This window comes from Notolepis coatsorum (assembly GCF_963971535.1).
Source record: "Notolepis coatsorum genome assembly, chromosome: 3".
Classification (NCBI taxonomy): domain Eukaryota; kingdom Metazoa; phylum Chordata; class Actinopteri; order Aulopiformes; family Paralepididae; genus Notolepis; species Notolepis coatsorum.
The window spans coordinates 39,351,330-39,374,778 of NC_140167.1; the positions used below are offsets into that span (position 1 = coordinate 39,351,330).

At 42.1% G+C, this 23,449-nt stretch overlaps 1 protein-coding gene across 1 annotated transcript in view; it reads left to right on the plus strand.

The window, feature by feature from the left end:
• Positions 1-23,449, plus strand: part of tdrd9 (tudor domain containing 9) — a gene marked incomplete at both ends in the record, with an annotated part of 174,432 nt that overhangs the window by 36,592 nt on the left and 114,391 nt on the right. Inside the window, 9 exons of the mRNA XM_084311176.1 lie at positions 373-457; positions 6,359-6,416; positions 6,541-6,645; positions 6,747-6,844; positions 7,326-7,457; positions 11,800-11,962; positions 17,759-17,822; positions 22,168-22,231; positions 22,918-22,962. Coding sequence (XP_084167302.1) covers positions 373-457; positions 6,359-6,416; positions 6,541-6,645; positions 6,747-6,844; positions 7,326-7,457; positions 11,800-11,962; positions 17,759-17,822; positions 22,168-22,231; positions 22,918-22,962 — 814 coding nt within the window. The remainder of the gene's footprint in view (positions 1-372; positions 458-6,358; positions 6,417-6,540; positions 6,646-6,746; positions 6,845-7,325; positions 7,458-11,799; positions 11,963-17,758; positions 17,823-22,167; positions 22,232-22,917; positions 22,963-23,449) is intronic.

The following is a 23,449-nucleotide window of genomic DNA, read 5'->3' on the forward strand; positions in this document are numbered from 1 at the left end:
ATACACCGAGGTCTGTGAGACTGTATAGAATATTAAAATCGAATAAAAGAAAAAACAATCAACAATCGAAAACCTGACTTTTCTCTGGTTTTGGCGCTCAACCGTTGGCGAGATAACCCAACTTTTTCCGTGATTGGCGCTGAAAGTGTTAAGGGGTTAACATCTTTTCTACGAGTCTTCACTTAAATGTTACGCTTGGTATCGATTGTTTGTTTCGAGGGACATTCTTGCAATACCGATGCACTGTTTTTTGCCCTGATGTTCGATACCAATACCGATGCGTCCCAAGTTCGTCAAGCCCCACCCCCTCTTTTCTTGATTTCCTCCAATCACAACTGTTGTCTTTTTGTGAATGTTCTATGGTTCCTTCAGACTTCAGGTGTATCCCCTCCACTCCAGTGTGACCATGGAGGAGCAGAGTGGTGTGTTTCTGGTCCCCGTCCCTGGCTACAGGAAGGTAATTCTATCTTGCAGCTTAAAACACACCATGCCCACCTCAGCCGTGTGTGTGAGCCAGAGGAACAATGTGCTTCTCATTCCGGTGCCCTTGTTAAAAGAAATACCACGACATTATGGGACATTTGCTTACCATCTTCAGAGTCAGGGAAGATATTGTAGATGCCAGTTTCCCCTCTTGTGTGTTCATTAGAAAGCTAACCGGCTGCATGTTAGCCTAGCTTAGCACAATGAATGCAAGCTAACAGTACCGGTAGCCTAGCTTAAACTCCGGGAGAAGTGTTAGTTTGCCAACGTCTAGGCCAGGGGTCGGCAACCTGCGGCTCCGAAGCCGCATGCGGCTCTTTAGCCAATCAGCTGCGGCTCCCTGACAATTTTTTTTTTTTTTTTTTTTTAACTTTTTTTTTAATGTCTTTTTTGTTCTCTTATTTTGGAGATCGATGTCATACTGTGACACTGAAATGAAAAAATATTTCATCAACTAAAATATACAGTACGTCACACCCCGCGCCTCTCCCTGCCTGCAAGTGGCTAATCTTGAGTTTCCGACCCCCCAGTAAGCTAACCGTGGACAGATTATTTTGCTTTCACGACTAACGATGCAGGCATACCTGTATGCCTGATATGTGGTGCGAAATTTGCGAACAACGAAAAATTTACTTTTTATTTGATAGATTTTCCACAAATAAGGGAAGGACTCAAATAGGGCTGCATAGTTCAGGGTTTTATTTCAAAGTAGGTCTACACATGGTAGTCTTTTTTCAAAGTGGACTACTTTTTATTTTATAAATGTTCCACAAATAAGGGAAGGACTCAAATATACCTGAATAGTTCAGGTTTTTATTTCAAAGTCTGTCTACAGACACCAGTGTTTTGTCTCCTCTTCTGTGTTTTATTTAAAAATAGGTCTACACAGCCAGTATTTTTTCTCCTCTTCATAAGAGTTTGAGGTTTCCCTTTGTTATAACAGGTAAAAACAGCAATAAAGTATTTTTTTTCTTTTTGTTGCTTTATAATTCCATTAATGCAACAAACTGTGTGCTATAAGTATAAAGTATAATAAATCGCAAATTACTTTGGGTATGCAATTGTCAGGCGTTTTATGCTAAATGTGGGGTATGCTTGGGGATATATAAAACGTTATACACTGTTATCTTCATTTTAAGGGTAAATAGGTTGTGCGGCTCCCTGAGCATTTTATGTTGTGGGAGGGGGGAAAAGTGGCTCTTTTGATAGTAAAGGTTGCTGACCCCTGGGTTAGGCTAACCAGCATTGTCCGCTTCCATTCATTGTGCTAAGCTGGGCTAACATGCAGCCGGATAGCTTTCTACTGAACTCGCAGAGAAGAAACCGGTATCCATCTTGTTGTCTCACTCTGGACAAGATGGTAAGTGAATTTCCAACAATGTTGGCGTGTTCCTTTAACACTTTGAATGCCCAACCCGAGTTTTCTCGGGTTTACCCCCCGCGGGTTGAATGCCCATAACGAGAATATTCGTTTTTTCTTGTTTTTTTTAATATTTATTAGCGATCTGAATTCATATTTCATCAACCGAGTCTACCGTTGGTAAATCAGCCACCCCAGGCGCTCAGATGTGAAAAAAGCGCCCCCTATCGTCTCCCAAATGGTAATTCACCCTTTTGGATTGGACTCAATGAAAATGAATGAGAGAAAAAAAACCCGGACTCCACATTTTACTTCTCACTCTTGTAACCGGGGTCGATCAGCTTCATGCTGGACCCTCACAGCAGCGGGGATTATGTGTTTTACAGTATACGCGTGGGATCAATAAAAGGATCGATTTTCAGAATGGTGATCAGGAATTGGAATAATCCATTTGGATATCATCTTTTTTTTTGATCCACTTTTTCTCCCATTTTTCTATATTTTCTCCCATCCCAATTTCGTATCATCCAATTCAACCCTCCCCTGTCACGAACGCTGTTTCTTGCCTCCCACAAGCCGGCTGCAATGTGGACTAAGTCATACATAGCACAAGTTCCCTCCGGTACTTGAGGTAACAGCAGTCGCATCTTTTCACCTGCGCAGCTCGATCTCTCAGTGTCGAGGAGTAACGCGTGGGAGGCTCACGCTGCCCCCGACACTTCCTGATTCTACTGCGCAGGCGCACCAACCGACTTGTAGGAGTCGCTTGTTCACAACGTTCGATCCCCACCCTTCAGTTTTCCCTCCCCGTAATACGGCCAATGTGTATTACTGCGGACGACCAGCCAAACTGAAAAACAATGTGGAGAGCTGGATTCGAACACGCGAATCCTAGCGTCTCCACACTGGTGGCGAGTGCCTTAGACCACTACACCACCTAGCCGCCCTCCATTTGGATATCATCTGATCTCAGGTAAGGAATCTATTTTACCAGTCTTAGGATAATCAGACCCGTTTTCACGGAGATAAGCTTTTCCCCTATAATGTGATATGGCTGTTTGACTCTAAGAGCGATCAGGAACTGAGAGAATCGATTTTCAGCGCGCGGCACCAGCGTGCACACGTACACATATACTATCGATAATCTAGCGTTTATTTGAAAACTATTCATAAATAGGCAGAAAAATTACAACGTTCTAGAATATTACAGTACAGGGCGATTATCATGGCATCTCTTCTTTTTTTCCGTGAAAACGAGGGCTTTTCAAAATGCTATCAAACGGAAATGAACCGATAAAAAAACAATCCGCTTCGACAATGTTGACTGGAAATGGGTCATTGATAATGCGACGGGCAGATTAGACACATAGCCATAATTTAAAACGTAGATTAGGCGATATTAATGCTAACATTGAAGTGGATGTGGGCATTCAAGCACTAAATGAGCGCCCCCTGCTGGGCACTGAAAGTGTTAAGAGGTTAGAACAGCCACAGGGGCTGCTGCACATCTAGAGATGTGAGGTTGAGCCTATTTTCTCACATGAAGTTCACATGTGGAACTCGGCAACATGGACTGAAAAATTTGCCGTTAATTGTCATATTGAGTGCTGTCTGTGTTAGTTGTTGTGTCTCTGCCCCAATGTCACCAAGACAAGTCCTTGCACACATGTTGAATTGGCGAATAAAGTGATTTTGATTCAAACAATAAGTGCATTTTTACTAGAAACTGGCTGATGTATCTAATTAGAGTTGTACCGATACCAGTATCGGAAATGCCTCCGATACTGCTTAAAATGCTGGTATCGGCGAGTACCCTCTAATTCTGCGCTCCGATACCATATGACGTAATTTATCAACAACACGTGCGGTATTCTCCTGCTGAGAGTGAGCATTATAAAACAAACGTGTTTTTAATCGACCGTGAATTAAAGTGTCAATGCTGTTTGTCATTTTAACAGCAGATACTTTCTTAAATGCCATCGCCTGACAAAGCAGTGTGACGGGGAGCTCTGATGTATTCGCTTGCTGGTGTTATTAGCATTAGCTGAAGAGCAGCTAACCGAAAAGCTAGTTTTAGCTTTAACGTTACCTTGGCTAAAGTTGGGGCTATTCATAATCCAGCAATAATGGCTGCAGACCTGCAAGCAAAGTACAACAAGTTGGCAAAGGAGTATTCCAAGGTAAATCACTTTTTCACCAGTAACGTTATATTGTCTTGTTTCCATCTAACGTTAGCTCAGGCTAACCTAGCTCGCGTTAACTGCTAGCTCACGCTAACGTGGCTAACTGATCATCCTCTCCCACACATGCATGCAATTAATGACAATGCGGACAGCCATGATACCAGTGACAATGTTTAGCTTTTAGTGCCAAATGATATTTATTGTGCATTAAAAATCACAACAGAGCCTCTGCTACTAGCTAACCTAAACGGAGCAGCCTGGATAGGAAGTGCAACGTGTAACCTCCGTGCGGAATCAATGTCACAACAACCTTTCCGTGGGTGAACTCATTGAGCATAGTTGTATAATACTAATTATACAATCACCTGTTGTTGAATAAATACCATTACTTTATAGTTATTACTAAAAAACAGTATATATAAAACGGTAGCTGTAAATTCTTTTTATATATATATATATATATATATATATATATATATATACCGTACTTTTCGGACTATAAGCCGCAGCTTTTCCCCCCATTTTTCGAACCTGCGGCTTATATAACGATGCGGCTTATATGTGACTTGACGTGACCAAACCCGAAAATTTTAATCAAAATATAGCTTTTTTGACTGCATTGAAATGTTATTCATCTGTTCCCTTATTTGCTAAACGTAATACAACTTGTAAATGAGTTAATTCTTGTTATTTGTCCGACAGTATTGTGTCCCAATGCTAATTACATATGGTAATTAAACATTAAAATACCTGCGGCTTATAGTCCAGTGCGGCTTATATATGTACACATCATTCAATTTAGCTGTTGCGGCTTATATTCAGGTGCGGCTTATAGTGCGAAAAGTACGGTATATATATATATATATAAATGTTTTTAATGTATGCACTGGTATCGGATCGGTATCGGCCGATACCCAAAGCTTAGCTATCGGAATCGGGTCGGGAAGTAAAAAATGGTATCGGAACATCTCTATATCTAATATGTTAGACGGGATACAGTGTTGATATGAATTTTCATATCTTGATTACTGAAATGCCTGTATAAAGGAAATGGAATATTAGGATTCTTGCCATGGAAATGGAACTTGCGCATAATGGAGATTGTTCCAAAACGTTACTACCACCATCATGTAACATTTCCACTCTTTCTTCGTCTTTCTTTTCTGTTCTCCCAGCTGTTAGATAAGATAAGATATTCCTTTATCCCTTAACACTTTGAGCGCCAGCCACGAGAAATCTCGTTATTTCATGCCATACGTTGAGTGCCAATGACGAGAAATCTCGTAATTTAATCGTCGTTTTTTTTATTAGCGATTTCCATTCATTTTTCATCAATCTAGCCTCCCGTTACCATTGGGACTGGCTTTGAGCTCGAACAGGGAAAATACTGCCCCCTATCGTCTCCCGGATGGTAATGCACCCTTTGGATTGGACTGAATGAAAATGCATGGGGAAAAGAAAATCCGGAATCCACATTTTTACTTGTCAGGCATGTAACCCGAGACGATTGCAGTCATTGTGGTCCCTCAGAACAGCGTGGAATATGTGTTTCGAGCACCCAGCGTTGGATCAATAAACGCGATCGATATTTGGAATGACTATCAGGAATTGGAATAATCTTTTTGGAGAACATCTGATCTGAGGTAAGGAATCTATTTTACCAGTCTTGGGGTAATCAGAGTTTTTTTTCACATATATCAACGTGTCCTCTGTGTGTGTGTGTGTTTGTGTGTGTGCTGATCAGGAAATAGATAATCGATTTTTCAGCCCGCTTATCTAGCGTGCATAAGTACACAATCTAGTATCGATAATCTAGCGTTTATTTGAAAACTATTCATAAATAGGCAGAAAAAATGACAATTTTTTTTTATTCAACTAAAGGGCGTTTATCACAGAATCTTTTTTATTTTCTGGAAATTTCCAAAAACGAGCGTTTTTCAAAATGGTATAAAACGGAAATGTACCGATGAAAAAACAATCCGTTTCGTACATGTTGACTGCAAGCAAGTCATTGATAAGCGGCGCGCGTATTAGACACATAGCCATAATTTATAAGATATAAGATATAGTTTATGTGTTTGCAAATGTGCTCGCCCTCCCATTGACTACAGCGCTGGCACTCAAGCACTAAATCGTGCGCCCCCTGCTGGCACTTAAAGTGTTAACAGACTGTTATGCTGCCTGGCTAGCTAGCTAGCTATTTGATTTATTTGTATAATTTATCAAATCTTTTTTTAACATGCCTCATTATCCCTGGCTACTATCGGCACATGAAGTTGAAGACTGGGATACGTAAATATTTAGAGCACTGATGATCCCTTCACCTCCACAGATCATCCTCTCCACCAACATCGCAGAGAGCTCTGTCACAGTTCCTGACGTCAAATACGGTAGCTGCTCTTTATGTTCCACTCAGCTGGATCTACTTTGTTTCCCCCCCTCAGTGTTTGCCAAGGTTAGGTTTTTACAGATCGCACCAGTTAGAACTTGATGGCGTTTCATCCCTTTTGACAGTGATCGATTTCTGCCTGGCTCGCCAGCTTGTGTGTGATAAGGAAACAAATTATCAGTCCCTCCGCCTCACCTGGGCTGCGAAGACCAACTGCAACCAGCGCAGAGGTACAACAATACCTTGCAGAAAACCTCCGGTTCTGACCTTGTTCCTTTTGCGGATGTCGTATCTATCCAGGTATTTTCTCTTCTTCCCCGTCTCTTTTCAGGAAGGGCAGGCAGAGTGTCTAAGGGTTACTGCTACCGGCTGGTTAACAAGTCATTCTGGATGAACGAGATACCAGACTTTATGATCCCTGAGATGCTGGTAAGAGACTGTACTGGTGATGCAGAAAGTTCCAAGAAGAAGTACTTCTCATACTGTCGAGGAACGCAAATTTAAATTTAATTATAATAATTTATCTATTTATTTATCTATTTTTACGACAAATACATTTAGAGGGGGTATGTTTTTGTTAAATAGCCTCTGACAACATTTTACGCAAGAAATAAGATGTACAATTGCTGGATCTTAATTCATAATTTGATAGCCAAAATGCCGATACCACTTACAGCATATTTTAAGTATAATGATCTTTGAAGCTACTGTAAATCAAAACACACATGCCTACTTTGAATCTCAGGCTATACACATGCTACATTTAAAAATTTTCTAAATTGCAAGATTTTATTTTCAGTAGTATATCCTACTGAATACTGTCAAGCCCTGTAGAAACCAAAACCCACTGTACTGACTCAAAGGTGTTTTGTGCAAACTGATCCCTGCCCTATATTATTCCTCCCCTCAGATCGCCCCACTAGGCCCCATCATGCTGAAGGTGAAGCTTCTGGACATGGGAGACCCCCGTGCCCTCCTCTCCACCGCCCTGTCGCCCCCCAATCCCAGTGAGATCGTTAGGACGGTGATCCAGCTGAAAGAGGTCCTGAAAGAGATGCAGGATGTGACTGTGCTTTTAAATGTGCTGTAATGATGGTGATACTTGGGTGGTCAGCTGAGCAACCAGCTCTGTCACAGTGTATTAGAGAGTATGACATGCAGTGCTATATCAGGAGCTTTGTGTCGGCCAGCATTAGCGCTGTCGGGGCTGTGTGTGTGTCCGCTAGATGAGAAAGATGTAGGGCAGGCTTTCTTAAACTATGGGTCAGTCAGGAGGACCCAAAATGAGTCGTGGTCATTAGGGATGCCCCGATCACGGGTTTTTTGCCACCGATAACGATCATCGATCAGCCATATCGGCCGATACACTGCCGATACTGATTGTTTTTTTATTTCTTTTTATTATCAATTATTATTGTTTTTTTCCCCAACACAATATCAACATCAACAGTAACAACAATACTAATAATAATAATGACAAAACCATAAGAAATAAGAAATACAGATCTAAACTTAACTTTTGGTTTTGTTATAGCAGCTGGTGCCTGGCAGTATTATACTGTAGGTCTAACACAGGCATTCTCAAAGTCCGGGCTCTGGTCCAGATCCGGACCGAACCACAACTGTCTCTGGACTCTGAGCAAATTATACTTTTCATATGTATTATCTGTATTATCTGCAAGACATCGCCACAAACGCAATGAGTCAAAATTCTTCTCTTTCTCTCTACTGCAAGCAGCGTTTCTGCATGTCTGAATGCACTGTTTGTGTGTGTGTGTCAACTCTGCTTTGGTCCAATCACATTCCCCCACCCACAGTCTGCGATGGAAGGACTGTTGTATTTACTACATCTCCCGTGACTCTTAGCGGGGGATGACGTAGCTTAAGAGAGACTGGTGAGAGAGAGGAATGGAAGCGACGTTAGCGTTAAGCTAGCTAACAGTTAGCTAGCTTAATGCTAACGTTAGTTAAAAAGGTTTTTAACTGTGACGGGCATATAGTAATGGCGAGGATATAAAGCATGTTAAAGACTCATTTATTGGACACGTTTCTCGCGGAGTTTACATAGAAACAGCGCGACTCCCGAGTCCCAAGAGGAGTTATCACAGGCTGCAGAACACAGGACTGAAGACGTGAAGAGCTCACGTTGCGCATGTAATGACTGAAGCCGCGTTTTGATTACGTCATCACAACAACACGTTAGGTAGGTTACGAACGTGAATTAATGAAAACTTTATTTAACAGATTGCAGAATGGGTACAATACAGTACGGCTCAATACACACAATTGTTAAGGGGATGCAGACTAGTGGTCTGCAAGGGCCTTGAAATAAAGCCCGAGCCCTGCCCGAGCCCGTGAAATTCAGGCCCTGCCCGAAAATAAGCCTGACTGTAAATAATATTTTAAGCCCTAGCCCGCATGAAAACCAGAAAAATAATAATTATTATTATTATTAAAATGTAATTTTTTTTGTATTTGTTTTAAATATTCTAAACACTTTATATATTAACTTAATAAATAAACGAAAATGTCCAATAGGTCTGCCTAAATAACGCATATCACGCTGAAAACTAAGAAGCATTTATGCCTCCCTCCCAGTGCTCACTTATAGAGCAGCCTCGTAAAACGTATTGAAGGCTATAGAATCTTCTTTGACACACACACACACGACACACAATAGCCTACTCAGTCACTATACAAACAGAAATCAGATTTCGAGCAGAGCAACATATGAAAAGCACAACAAAACAGGTAGCGAGTCCGACCCAGCAAATAATAAACATCACTCACCACGACGTCAGCAACGCGTTGAACAACTTTAACAAAACTTCTCCAACTGGCTACATACATCCAAGTACACATAAAACGTTCGCCAACTGGCTATATTCCAACACAACCAAGCGAGTTGTCCCCGGCCTGAGTTCTCCCTGCGCGCTGCGGTAATTACATCCAAATGTTTCTCTGATGACAGCTTGGCGCAAAAGAGAAAGCGAATCTTAAAGGAAAACGAAGGTTATCCTATAACCCTAGTTATATGAAGAAGAAAAAAACGCAATAAAAAAAAACGGCGGTGCCCGGGCCCGGCCGAGCCCGAATTATTTATAAAAAAAAAAGCCCTACCCAGCCCGAACCCGCCGGGCCGGGCTGGGCCCCGTCGGGCCTGGGCAAGGTTGCAGTGCACTAATGCAGACCAAAGAAAGACGTTTGTCTTGTTTACATCAGGGTCCCCCACGTAACCCTGTTCTTTGACATTCAGTGATATTTTTTCGGTAAGTGCCTTTTTGAACCATTTTCGTCCGATAATTTTCGGTGGCCGAATATTCGGTGCATAACTAATAATTTAGATGGTTGATAATTGTATGATTTAAAAAAAAATATATATATAAATTCTTTAAAAAAAATGTATGTTGTGTTTTTTAATGTTGTACAGCACTTTGTTCAACTTTGTTGTTTTTAAATGTGCTCTATAAATAAAGTGGTTTGGATTAATTAAATTAATAATGAGTCGGGAGCTGTGCTGCCTGGGCGGCTGCTCTCCGTTACACTGCCAGCAACATTACATTACATAATTATGTTGCAACCTTCGTCTATAAAGCAAACGGTTATATAAATATTTATATGTAGTTAACACATTGAGTGCCACGCCCCTTCCGGGAAGTGACCTGGCCTTGCCGTCCATTAACCCCATGTAAACGTAGTTGTAGTTTGTAGAGCTAAACCTATATTTTATAGTATAGCTATGGGTCTAATAACGCTGTCGAGTGTCAGTGAGTTGCTTCCAGTCAACGTGCAAAAAACAGATTCTTTTTTCATTCGTACATTTCCGTTTTATACCGTTTTGAATATGAATATAGTTTGGGTGCTTCTGAGTAATTCCAGGAAAAAGACTTATCGGATCTTCCTGAAATCAACACTAGATCATCATTATTATCCTTCCTCGTGCAAGCATGCAATGTGGTTTAGGCCGGCCCCCCCACCTCCTCCACCCAACGGCAAACAGCCACACACATAAAACACAGATAGCTTCAATCGCGGTAGAAATAAATATCGGATCAACGCAAGCTTTCATATATGATCGCCATATGATCGCCATTCCAGTTATCCACAGCGATCCTGTCTCCGACGTTGTTGGGCATTGCACATCAACGGGCGGGTGGGGTCAGTTGTCCAAACCATCCCTACAAGCGTGCGTTTTGTGAGTGTTTAGGACCCGCCCCCACGCCACAGCTCGGTAGAGAAAAGAAACTAACCCGTTTCTAATGGAGTGCAATAATGGCCAAAGGCGTTAGAGGGCGGTATAAGACCGTCTGCCAGCTCAGACACACTCGGAACAGTATGCACAAGGTGCCCCGCTGAATTATGAATGGCAATAGCGATTAAAAGAAATACCGTGAGAAAAACGTAGATCTACGTTTCCGGCACTCAACGGTTGGGCGACAGAAACGTAGTTCTACGTTTTCGGCACTCAACCAGTTAATAGAGACAAAGGCAGAATTCGACTTCAGACATGTTTTTATATGGGTCGGGACACTATAAAAAATACTATAGAGAATTGTCAGTGCTGTAAAGTTTAAACCTTTTTAAATCTTAGACAAACGAAACACTTTGCTTTCATGAAATATTGTAAGCCTTCATTTGAGGCTTTATAAAAGCAGCACAATGAACACAAATCTGTCGGTGCCGAGTCCGACCTCATCTTAAATAACAAACGGCATTGCTTGTTGTAGTTAACAAAGAGAGGCAGAGTTGATTTTGCAAAAAATATTTATTTTTATTTTTTTATTTCTTTTAATATATTCAAATTTTATTTTCCCATGCCCATCGAACAAAGCTTTAAAGTATTTAAGACAGCCCTAGAATACACAATAAGTGTAAAAAAAAAAAAAGTGTCCAGGAAGATTTCGCCAGGCCTGTACTGTCACCCTGTGCTCAGTGATGCAGTGAGGCACAGTGTATAGTCTAATGGCTGTCGGAATGAAGGACTTCCTGTGCCGTTCAGTGCTACATCTTGGGAGTTTTAGTCTAACACGGGACGTGCTCCTTCCATCAGCCAAGTCTGTGTGTAGTCATGATGTTAAACTGTGTCCTTACTTTGTGATATCCTGCGTTATCAATATGAAAGACAACATAACCACCACTCACTTAACTCACAAAACCTCTGATCTGATCAAATCAGATCAGAATAGTCTGTTCGTCATTATTCAAATGATTGGCCAAATATGACATTTTCTTGAAACCGAATAGACAAATTAATGATGAGGTGAATACGGCTGCATGTACTAACGACACAACCTAAAAACTAGATAATAAATGACTGAAGAGCAAATGTAAGAAAATCGACATGCCCATAGTAATTTCCTCTGTATTTGTGTGTTGTGCTGTAGATGGGTGCCCTGTCTGTGAAGAGTGACGTCACAGGGAACAATGAGGATGGCGAGCTGACCTTTCTGGGCCGCGTCCTGGCCCACCTCCCCGTCGACCTGCACCTGGGGAAGATGATTGCGCTGGGCCATGTCTTTGGCTGCCTGGAAGAGACCCTCATCATTGGTCAGTTTGTTGATGTTGGGGATGGGCACGAGTGATGATCCATTCCTCGTTTAGGCAAATCAATTCTTCTATATATATATATATATCTTTTTTAGAATGCATCTTAGAGAGCATGGCAGCAGCAATAACCATGCACAGCAATATACCAGATGATTAGTGCATATTGTCAATCAAAACATGTTACTATTTGTAATAATTAACATTACCAGTACCTGCACCCTGTCTGCATCAGGTTTCTCCACTCATGGAACGGCACATTGAGAAAAAGGTCTTTTGGTACAAGATGTCTTCTTCTTTGGCTAGCAGTGTCTGGGTCCATGTAGCACAACTAATTCTCATTTGGCTAGCAGTGTCTGGGTCCATGTAACACAACTAATGTTAACAGTTAGCTAAGCCACAACTTCAGTGCATCTGTATCAATAGTGCGCATGAAGTGTGCAACATCATGCGCAACAGACACACTGTTTTCATCCTTTAGATAACACTAAGCTAGCTGTATTCCAACACAACAAACCTTTAACATTACTCCATAGATCCTCCTCTCCAACTCTCTCTCAGGCTTCCACTGTTATCTTCCTGTAACAACTCACATCATGGGATCTCGGAGTGCGATCTGGGATTTGATTTCTGTTTCAGTGTAAAAAATAAGCACTTTCAGTGGACTTACTTGGTAACCAAATACAGTTCCCTCGTAAGGGCGAGGAATCGATCACTTGCGCCCATCCCTAGCTGATGTACTATAGAACCTGGGCCTTGGTTACTGTGTATGTGTGCATTTGTATTTGTTGGGTCTCAGAAACTCAACTTGCTTGTTCCCAGAGGATGGTGTAGTGGATAGAGCTGCCGCGGTTACCGCGGTATCGCTGTTACGTCACGCCCACCGCAGAGTTAAGCTGAATACCGCATCACCGCTGTTTTCTATTTAATTTAAAATGTTTATAATTATTATTATTATATTATTATAATTGTGTATAGCCTATTTTCTTCACGCCATGTGTTCGAATGTTTCCACTCGCAGTTGTGCAGTTAACACCCTGATCTCATCGAACCCCATGTGCGTTGCTGCTATACTGAACGTTTTCGCTTTGAATTCTGCTCTTCAATCAACTCAAAAGTAAACATGGATCAAATATAAGTTAAAAAAAAAAAAAAAAAGTAAACATGGATCTTGTAGCTAAACCGAATGTTACTTCACCTGTTTGGGAACACTTTGGCGTTGAGCCTGATGAAGAGGGAAAGCCTAAGAATGTAGATGAGGCAGTGTGCCGCATTTGCAGCAAGAAAATAAATGTGATGCGAGGAAACGCAACGAATCTGGCATCGCATCTCAGGACCTCGGGAGGTACCGGCTCGGCACTGCGTCAGTTAGGAGTTTCCGAGGCATTTGCCAGAGTGACTAAATAGCCCAGCTCTCGGCGTTGCTTCCGGCTTGGCTGGTCGTTCATACTAATACAATTGGCAGTATTAGGGGGTGGGAAAGCCGGTGGGTGGTGATCGGACGTTGTGGACAGTGACTCCTACAGGTCGGTTGGTGCGCCTGTACAGCAGAATCAGGAAGCATCGGGGGCAGCCTGAGCCTCCCACGTGCTACTCCTCGCCACTGAGAGATCGCTCTGTGCAGGTGAAAAGATGCGACGGCTGCCTCCTCGTGTACCGGAGGGGACACGTGATGATGCAAGGCTTCGTCCACATTGCAGCCGACCAGTGGGAGGCATGATCTAACAACGTTCGAGACAGAATTGGATAATATGAAATTGGGATGGGAGAAAAATAGAAAATGGGGAGAAAAAGTAGATAAAAATAAAAAATAAAAAAAATAACACAGTATTTGGTTGCGGAGATGGTGCCCTTCCAGACTGTAGAAAAGCCGTCATTCAGAGCTATGCTTCAGTCCTTCGACAAACAGTATGAACTGCCGGGCAGAACATATTTTTTGGAAACAGCCATACCAGAAATGTACTTTAAAGTAAGAAACAAAATCGTAGCACAGATAAAATAAGTGGAAAATTTTTCTGTCACAACGGACATGTGGTCCAGTGTAAATATGATGCCCTACATGAGCCTCACGTTGCACTACCTCACTCCCAACTGGGAAGTGAAATCCAAGTGCTTGGAGACCGTTTTCACACCAGAAAGCCACACAAAGGAATATCTGGCCGAAGCCCTTCGCTGCTCATTCCGAGAGTGGTCTCTGGATGAGAGCAAACTGTGTTGTATTACTACCGATAATGGGGCAAATATTGTTGCAGCAGTGCGGGAATTGGGCTGGCAATGGCTAAACTGTTTTGGCCACAATCTTCACCTGGCGGTCACCAATGCGATGACATCAGAGAAGGAGCGCACAGCACGAGCCATGGGTCTGTGCCGAACATTGATCACCACGTTTTCTCAGAGCTGGCAGAAGAAAATAAAACTACAGAGAGCACAGGATGCACTCAAAATGCCCAGAAAAAGCTTAGTTCTGGTGAGTTAAATAGCCTTTATAGCCATTAACATTTTAATATGAAATGCTTCAGTTTAATTAAATATATATTTGTATGTTAATAATCATATTTACATTTATATATTTATAATTACCGCATATATATATATATATATAGGTCAAATATATATAGGTCAAATATAACTGAGCGGGCATATAAATCCTCATCTTGCACCGTGACCTTTTTACACATATCAAGAGGCAATATACTTCCCCAGATGCTTGATCTATACTGTAATCGTTCCTGCCACACATCAGATTGAAAACAAAGCACGGCCCCACCACACACTAAGGCTGAGCCCGAACGTTCGAACATTCGAACGTTCGTTCGTTACGCTGACATTCGGACATTAATTAATAGGTTCGAACGTTCGGTGAAAAAAAAATAAAGGATGCGCACGGGGTTGAGGTGATGTGAATGCGAGGCGCTCGGCTCAACCAGTATGGTCTGCCGGGCTGCAGCGGGATACTATTTCTCAACCAGAGCTCTATTTTGATTGACAGGCGATTCTGCCAATTACGTCACACCGCTTGCACCCGCCTCTGCTGTTACCACCAATCGGCAAGCCTCAACAGACTTACCGTAGCTACCGGGGAGCCGTAGTTAGCTCCCCGCCGAGGAAGTAATCGGTAACGAGGTTTCCGTAGGTGAACCTGCAGATTAGGATCATTAATGAATACCATCCTTTTTCGGCCACGGAGCGCGAGCTTCATGGCGGGAGGTGGTTGCGTTGGAAACAACAGCAGGCGCACGGTGGACAGACCCGTCCGAGGTAGACGGTGGACGGGTCTGTTGAGCCGAGGCGTGCGCCTCTCCTCCCGGCTCCCCTCCCCGTCGACCAAGAGTGAATACCTGTTATTGAACGTGTAAGTTGTAACACTAACTATATAACGCTAATGCCACAAAACGAATGCATTTGTTTATCTAGCCCCTTACGTGACTGCAAGGGCTATTGTTTATCATACTTTGATTCAGTAGCTTGTTTATTTTCTTCTGAGTGCTTTGTTTAATTACATGTTTACATGAACAGCCACCACTGTAAACAACATGTTTTTCACCAATAGACTATGCAATGCCGCCCTCCGTAGGATCTATAATAATACAATAAAAAAAAAAATTATTATTAAAAAAAAATCTATTAAAAAAAGATTTTATTAAAAAATTTAAAAAAACGAACGTTCGAACGTTCGTTCGATAAACCTGGCGAACGTTCGAACCCTAAAAACAGGGTTCGGGCTCAGCCTTACCACACACTTAACAAAATAAATAGTTACTGTATGAATTTCCATCTCAAAGAACGCATTTGAAATAAGTGGCATTGTCGGCGTTTTTAGCTTAACTTTTTGGCTAAGTGGCTATATCTTTTACTGCATATTTTACGTCTATTGGCAATAATTATTAGAGGCTCCATTTTTCGTGGACGAAAAAAACACCATTCTATAGATATAAATTTCCCCGACATAACGCTACCTGTCGCGACAAAATCCGTGCCTTGGTTATCCAGATACAGATTAATTATCGTCTCAGAATAACGTATAATTGGCTAAGTGGCTATATCTTTTACAGCGTATTTTACGTCTATTGGCAATAATTGGTGTGGCGTTATGTTAATTTAAAAGCTATGTTCATGGCATAGGCGGCGGGTATATAAGGCCAGGCTAGGCTATGCCTACCCAAAATATTATGCTGGGAATTTTGAAATGTATATATAATGTGCGCAGGCTGCTGGCTATTGTATGTCTTGTGCTGCAGCCCGCTGGCCGAGGTGTCAACGACGAAGGTGTCAATTGGTGGCAGCGTTTAACATTCCAGGTACAGGCAGTAACCAATCACACATAGGCTCAGGTTAAATAATGTAGCCAATCACATCATTCACATGATCATCCTGATCCCACAGGCCGAGTAAAGCAAACATCTGCATTCCGAATTTCAGCCCGCCGATCGCTTTGTAGCGAACACCAGCAGACTATTTTTAGTCAAATTTCAAAAAGCAAAATGGATATACAGTATTTTTCCAAGGCATATAAACAAAGTAATTTAGAAGCTGCACCGGGCTGGCCCTGGGCATAACTACGGATCACCTGAGGCTGTATGTTGTTTTATCTTGGCAAACAAGGGCTTGCTCTAAGAGGACATGAGGAGCCAGAGTTCATCAAATCGTGGACACTTTTTAGAGCTACTGTATGTACATTGTTTTCAAAGCATGATGAGATCTAAATTACGAAAAACGTTCCCTTCATTGCTGTCAGCACTGCAACTTGTGATTCAAGTTGTGAACGGTCTTTCTCAGCAATGAGGCACATCACATCCAAAACTGGCTAAGAACAACAATGCGCCAGTCTGCTTCACATTGAAAGTGATCTCAGACAAAGTTAAAGCAGAAAAGATTGATGCCAAGACGAAACATCGCATTTTGCTGCATTAAGGTAAGACGATGGTTAATCTATTATTGGATGCCTTCATTTGAACACTTAATTTGCACTATATATTAAATGAGTGGGGCTCGCCTCACATAGCCTAGTGGGTGTGTGTATTGACAAAAAAGGAAACATTTTGCCTTACCCTAATGTCCGGTTCACGCGCCGCCTATGGTTCAAGGCATTGTTTATTCCATATATAGCGGCTAAAATTGAGAGAATAAATGCGAAAATGGCTTTTCATTTAATTTATTAGACCTTGTATTATTTCATTGGTTTTAGTTTTTTAAACGAGTGGCCTTTATTCAATAAATTGCCGCAATGAATGTGCACTTTAGGATTTATTTGTATTTTATAACTTTGCAGTGCCTTTATAAATGTGTAATGGCCTATCTGTTTCTGTTATATGCACATTTAGTTTCAAGAACAATTTGTTCTGTGTTCTTGCCAGTTGCAAGCGTCAATAAACAGTGTTCAGTAGCCTATGTTGTCTGTTTCACTTTCAATAACGAATGCCTGCTTGCCGAATCCCAAACAATATTCCTGCTGCAAAGTCGTCCTCTAAAGATAGACATTTAGACTAGAGGCAGGCTATATGCTATAAAGAATAGACTACTACAGAAATAAATGCATTCGAACAATTGTATATATATCTTTTTGTGGTTACCGTGGCGGTTTGAATAAGACACCACCCCACCTCTGGAAACGCACACTATGTTCCTACTGGCCTGGGATAAATTCCTACCAGAACCTTCCCTCTCAGCATTCTTACTGTCTTAATAAAGATATAAAAATAATAACTTAATATAAGCTGGTATTTAGAGCACAGCCTGAGATGCGTTTGTGTGCATGTTATGTGTGAATGTTGTGTGATAACCCCTCCTCTCGTCCCATAGCTGCTTCCCTCTCCCTGAAAAGCTTCTTTGCCATGCCCTCGCTTCAGGAGCTAGCTGGCTATAGGTAAGTCAGACCCACCAATTTCACTGATGTGATATTTCACTTGGGTTGTGGGAGGCTAGTGTTGGAGGTAACAGCAGACCCCCAGGGAGGCTAGTGTTGGAGGTGACAGCAGACCCCCAAGGGAGGCTAGTGTTGGAGGTGACAGCAGACCCCCAGGGAGGCTAGTGTTGGATGTGACAGCAGACCCCCAGGGAGGCTAGTGTTGGATGTGACACCAGACCCCCAGGGAGGCTAGTGTTGGATGTAACAGCAGACCCCCAGGGAGGCTAGTGTTAGATGTGACAGCAGACCCCCAGGGAGGCTAGTGTTGGAGGCCGACTGCTCCACAACTCTTGTTTCACTGACTCAGTTTGCGGTCACCTCCAACATTCAGCATTCATTATTATTTAATAGAAAGCAAAACGCTGTTGTTTTCCGCTGAGCATGAATCATGATGTGTTTTTAACGTGTTTGCCACATAATGTCAGAGTTCCATCAAGCTGCCGTAACGTCAGGTGGGTCATGAGAGGAGTCCACAACGCAACGCAGCCGGCTGTAATGTGGATGCCTTCCTTAAAAAAAATAAAATAAAAGAATTTAAATCTTTTTTCGTACTTTTTCTCCCATCGTTATGCCAATTCCCTTCCTGGTCGTTGCGCACTTACCCCCTACCGTCGGTCTGGGAGGGTGAAGACTACCACATGCTTCCTCCGACACATGTGGAGTCAACCAACAGTTTCTTTTCACCTGACAGCGAGGACTCTCACTGGGGGAGTGTAACGCGTGGGAGGATCACACTACCTCCCCCAGTTCCCTTCCTTGCTGAGCAGGCGCCCCGACCGACCTGTAGGAGTTGCTGATACAACGACCAGGATACATACCCCACCGGCTTCCCACCCGCTAACACTGCCAATTGTGTTAGTATGGACGACCGACCAAGCCGGAGGTACCGCTGACAGCTGGATTCGATCCTAGTGTCTCTGCGGTGGTAGGCAACACTGACGTCAGAGTCCTTACATCATCCTTCTGTTAGTTGTCGGCTTTTAGCGGCTCAATGCACAATTTATACGTTTCCCCTTCAAATTAATGTGTGGTCCATGTTCAAACTATTAAGACACTAGGTGAATGTGTGGTTCATGTTCAAACTATTAAGACACTAGGTGAATATGTGTTGTCCATGTTCAAACTATTAAGACACTAGGTGAATGTGTGGTCCATGTTCAAACTATTGTGACAAGCCTGGTGGTGTTCAGACTCGTCACGGTTCAAAAACAAACGCATTCAAATGTCCACACGAGTGCAATATCAATCAATACGAATATTTATTGACTACAGGCAGAATATAGTTTGATGGGCAAATAGAATGGTCGTAATACAGTCTGATGTCCAATACACAAAACAGGCTTGTACAGTACACAATAGGGCTGACCTTCGAAGCTTTTTTTGTCCTTCGAAGCTTCGGGTCCGAAATTCGATTTTAATTCGAAGCTTCGAGATGAAAAAGAAAATAAAAAATTATAATTCATTTTTTTTCTTATGTTGTGGGACTTGTACAGCACTTTGTTCAACTTTGTTTTTAAATGTGCTCTATAAATAAAGTGGATTGGATTAATTAATTAAATGAATGAGTCGGGAGCTGCGCTGCCTGGGCGGCTGCTCTCCGTTACACAGCCAATGACATTACATTATTATGTTGCAACCTTCGTCTATAAAGCAAAAGTTATATAAATATTTATATGTAGTTAATAGAGACAAAGGCAGAATTCAACTTAATTAAGCACGTTTTATTAAGACCTGTTTGTATATGGCTCAGGACACTGCTGCTGACTGGGTGTCTTATCAAACAGGTAATACAAAAAAATACTATAGAGAATTGTCAGTGCTATAAAGTTTAAACCTTTTTAAATCTTAGACAAACTAAACACTTTGCTTTTATGAAATATTGTAAGCCGTCATTTGAGGCTTTATAAAAGCAGCAAGTTGTATTCAACACAGGAGTTAATGAGGAATCTCCATGTGCTTGTTGTAGTTAACAAAGAGAGGCGGAGTTAATGAGGCGTATGACGTCTGTTGCATTGGAGGCGCAAGATTTTGCAGGTAAAATCTTTTTATAAATCAAATAAAATGAGCCATACTATTGTCTCCATAGCTATAATACAGAACACACGATGGGTCCGCAAACATCGCTAAAATGGTCAATAATGCTGGCGCCATTGAGTAGAGATGGGAAAACAGCGTGGCGGTCAATGAGTTAAGGGGTTAAAAGGATAATCCATCAGGGCGGCTAGGTGGCGCAGTGGGCAAGGCGCTCGCCACTAGTGCAAGAGATGCTGGGTTCGAGCTCAGCATTGCTACCAGCTTGGCTGGTCGTTCATACTAACACAATTGGCAGTATTAGGGGTGGGAAAGCTGGTGGGTGGGTTCTGGTCGTTGTAAACAGCGACTCCTACAGTTCGGTCGGGGCGCCTGCTCAGCGAGGAAAGGATCTAAGGGGGGTAGTGTGATCCTTCCACACGTTACACCCTCTAAGTGAGAGTCCGCGCTGCCAGGTGAAAAGAAGCGGTTGATTGGCTACACATGTGTCGGAGGAAGCATGTGATAGCCTCCACTCTCCCAGACCGACCGTAGGGGGTAGGTGCGCAGCGACCAGGAAGGGAATTGGGAATTGACTAACATTGGGATGGGAGAAAAACTGAGGAAAAAGGAGGGGGAAAAAGATTAAAAAAGAAAAAAAAGGGTAATAATCATAAAACGGAATCTACATTCTACTATTCCAATGATCTTGTACCAGCGTTTCCGTTAGCCGGTAATTACCGGTATTTGACTGGCAAAATCTGTTGAAGTCCGACATATTTAATCTCTCCGGTCATAATGTCCGGTGAAAATAATTCCCTCTAAACACAATTAGATTATTTGAATTGTATTAAAATAGGCTAAAATTATATAGCCTATGCGATGAACGAAACAATCTCACCAAGCAGCCGGTCTAATAATGACATCCTGCTGTCAGCGCGAGCTGGCTGCTGATATATTTACGTGAAGCATGGCTTGGCAGGGTGCAGTACTCCAATTCAGCCATTGGCAATTCAGCTGTTGGGTGGGGGCGCTGCTGACACCACTGCTCTGCTCTGCCTGCTCCAAGTGCTCCATGCTTCACGTAAATATATCAGCAGCCAGCTCGCGCTGACACAGCGGTGCCAAATTTCTCAGTTCTTCGCTTGATATAATTAATACAAATGTCCAATATAACGGAATTAGTTAGCTCATAAAAATGTGATTATAACAGACTGCTGTTTATTAAGGTCGGGCAGACTGCCCACCGACACCTCAAGTCGGCAGCAGCAGCACGAAGTCTCGAGGGACTTATTTTATTTGGAATATATTAATGACTGATACGCAAAAGTAGCCTAGTTTTAAGTTAAAATATTATAAATGCCTTGATGATGTCATTCTTTATATAGGTCTATCAATTGTTTTTAAGCTCAATAAACTCTGACCGGAATTTATCCCATTTGTCCGGTAGATTGAAATCTACCGGACACTCAGACCTGCAAAAAAAAATTCTAACGGAAACCCTGTCTTGTACACTTAATTCAGTATCTATAAACATGGATAACTGTATCCCTACAGTTGGCTGGAAATCAGAGCATTTCATCCATTAAAGGTGACATGTATTATAAATGTCTTTTGAGTCTAGCATTGTATTATAGTAATAGGAGTTAGTATCAATGTGTTTTGTGTCTAAATACCATATTGGCGGATTGCTCTCATTCAGCTCAGACCATTTCCTGCTCGATTTAATTAGGTCATTCTGATTTGACCCGCTCAGTGACGTAATGAGGCGAGGATGGAGCGGATTGGCTCTGGTTGCCAATGCCCTACCACAACCTAGGCAGCCCACACAGCGATAGCAGAGCGAGTGGAAACCACTTCCTCAAACTGCGAGGCAGATTATCTGCCGCAGATAGTGAAACCCGACACCTAGACTGCACTCTGGGAGAGAGATAGAGATAGAGAGAGAGAGAGAGAGAGAGAAGAGAGAGTCTGCGTGTGCTTGTTTACACGTTTCATTCTCAGTCCCGCTGAGTCTGGGGCTCTCTCTCTCTCTCCCTCTCTCTCGCTCTCTCTCTCTCTCTCTTTCCCTCTCTCCCCTCTCTCTCTCTATCCCACCCCCTCTCTCTCTCGTTTTAAATTATAGCTCTGAATCAGAAAATGTAGAAATAACATAGCACATTCTATTTTTAGGATGGATTTCCCCATTTTAAAGCAACATCCACCTATGATATATCGGCCTCAGCCAGAAAAACATCACCATTGTCTAAAATGAGCCATTCTTTCTGTTGTGTAAAAAATACTTTTCTTTCAGGAGCAAGCTGGCCTTTGCACACGGCACTCCAAGTGATCCCATAGCCTTCGTCAATGCCTTCAAGGTAATCTGTGCAGTGCTAAATCAACACCATGTTAGTAAGATGTATGAGAGACACCTACGGGAGACTGCAATTCAACACTGGCCCCTGTAAATATCCTAACCCAACCCCCTCCAATGTACAGTCATTTACCTAGTATGGTTTTGTCAATAGTCCAATGTACAATTTTGTTTGTTTGTACAGAGTCTCCCCCCCCTCAATGTACAGTTTTGCTTGCTTATACAGTGTGCCCCCCCCCCCCAACCACCTCCAATGTAAATTACCCAGTATGGTTGTCAATATCCCAGTGTACCCAACCCCCCCCACCCAACCTCCTCCAATGTACAGTTTCTACGTCAAATGTATATACTCCCTTTTCTTGACTCCTTCTGTATCACAAACAGTACTGTATTTGCAAATCTGGTATGTCATAAATGTATAGATGTAGCAGTACTGACTATCTGTATGTCATGTATGTCATATATGTCCTGATGAATTGAAAATGGGGGACCCTGGTGGAAACAAGACGAAAGTCTTTCTCTGGTCTGCATCCCCTTAACAATTGTGTGTATTGAGCTGTACTGTATTGTACCCATTCTGCAATCTGTTAATAAAGTTTTCAATCAATCAATCAATCAATGTTGTCGGAGGGATTGACATATTTTGTAAATTTGTAACAAGTTGGTGTTTCTGTATCGTCTCACTGGTAGGCATGGTACACATCCAAAAGCAAAGGAGAGCTCAGGCACCCAAAGGTGAGAAAAAACTATTATTTGATTAGTGATTTTGTCCAGGTAGCTACTTGTGTATCTCTTTAATAAATTGTTGTTTATTTAGAACATTCTATATGATCATGCATTATGTTTTTAAATGACATTATCTGGCCATCCTCAGTAAATATTGTCAAACTCCTCTGACCTGGCCTGGTCTTTCCCAAGCCCCAAGAGATAAGACTGTAATATAGGCATATGTGCCTAGCCGTGGATAGGAGGGACTTGTTGAGGCAACGTCATTTTTTTTTTTTTTTTTTATTATACATATTGTGAAAGTACAGATTCATACCTTCAAAATAAGCCATCACTTGAACATTTTGGTGGGATACTTTTCAAGCTACTTCCTATGAATCATGGTGATGAATGGCCTTCGAACTTTGTGGAGAGTTTCACACCGGTGAGTTAACACTTTCAGCGCCATGCCTGGTTTTCCATTTTACCGCTTGAATGCCACCATCGGCGCCAATGT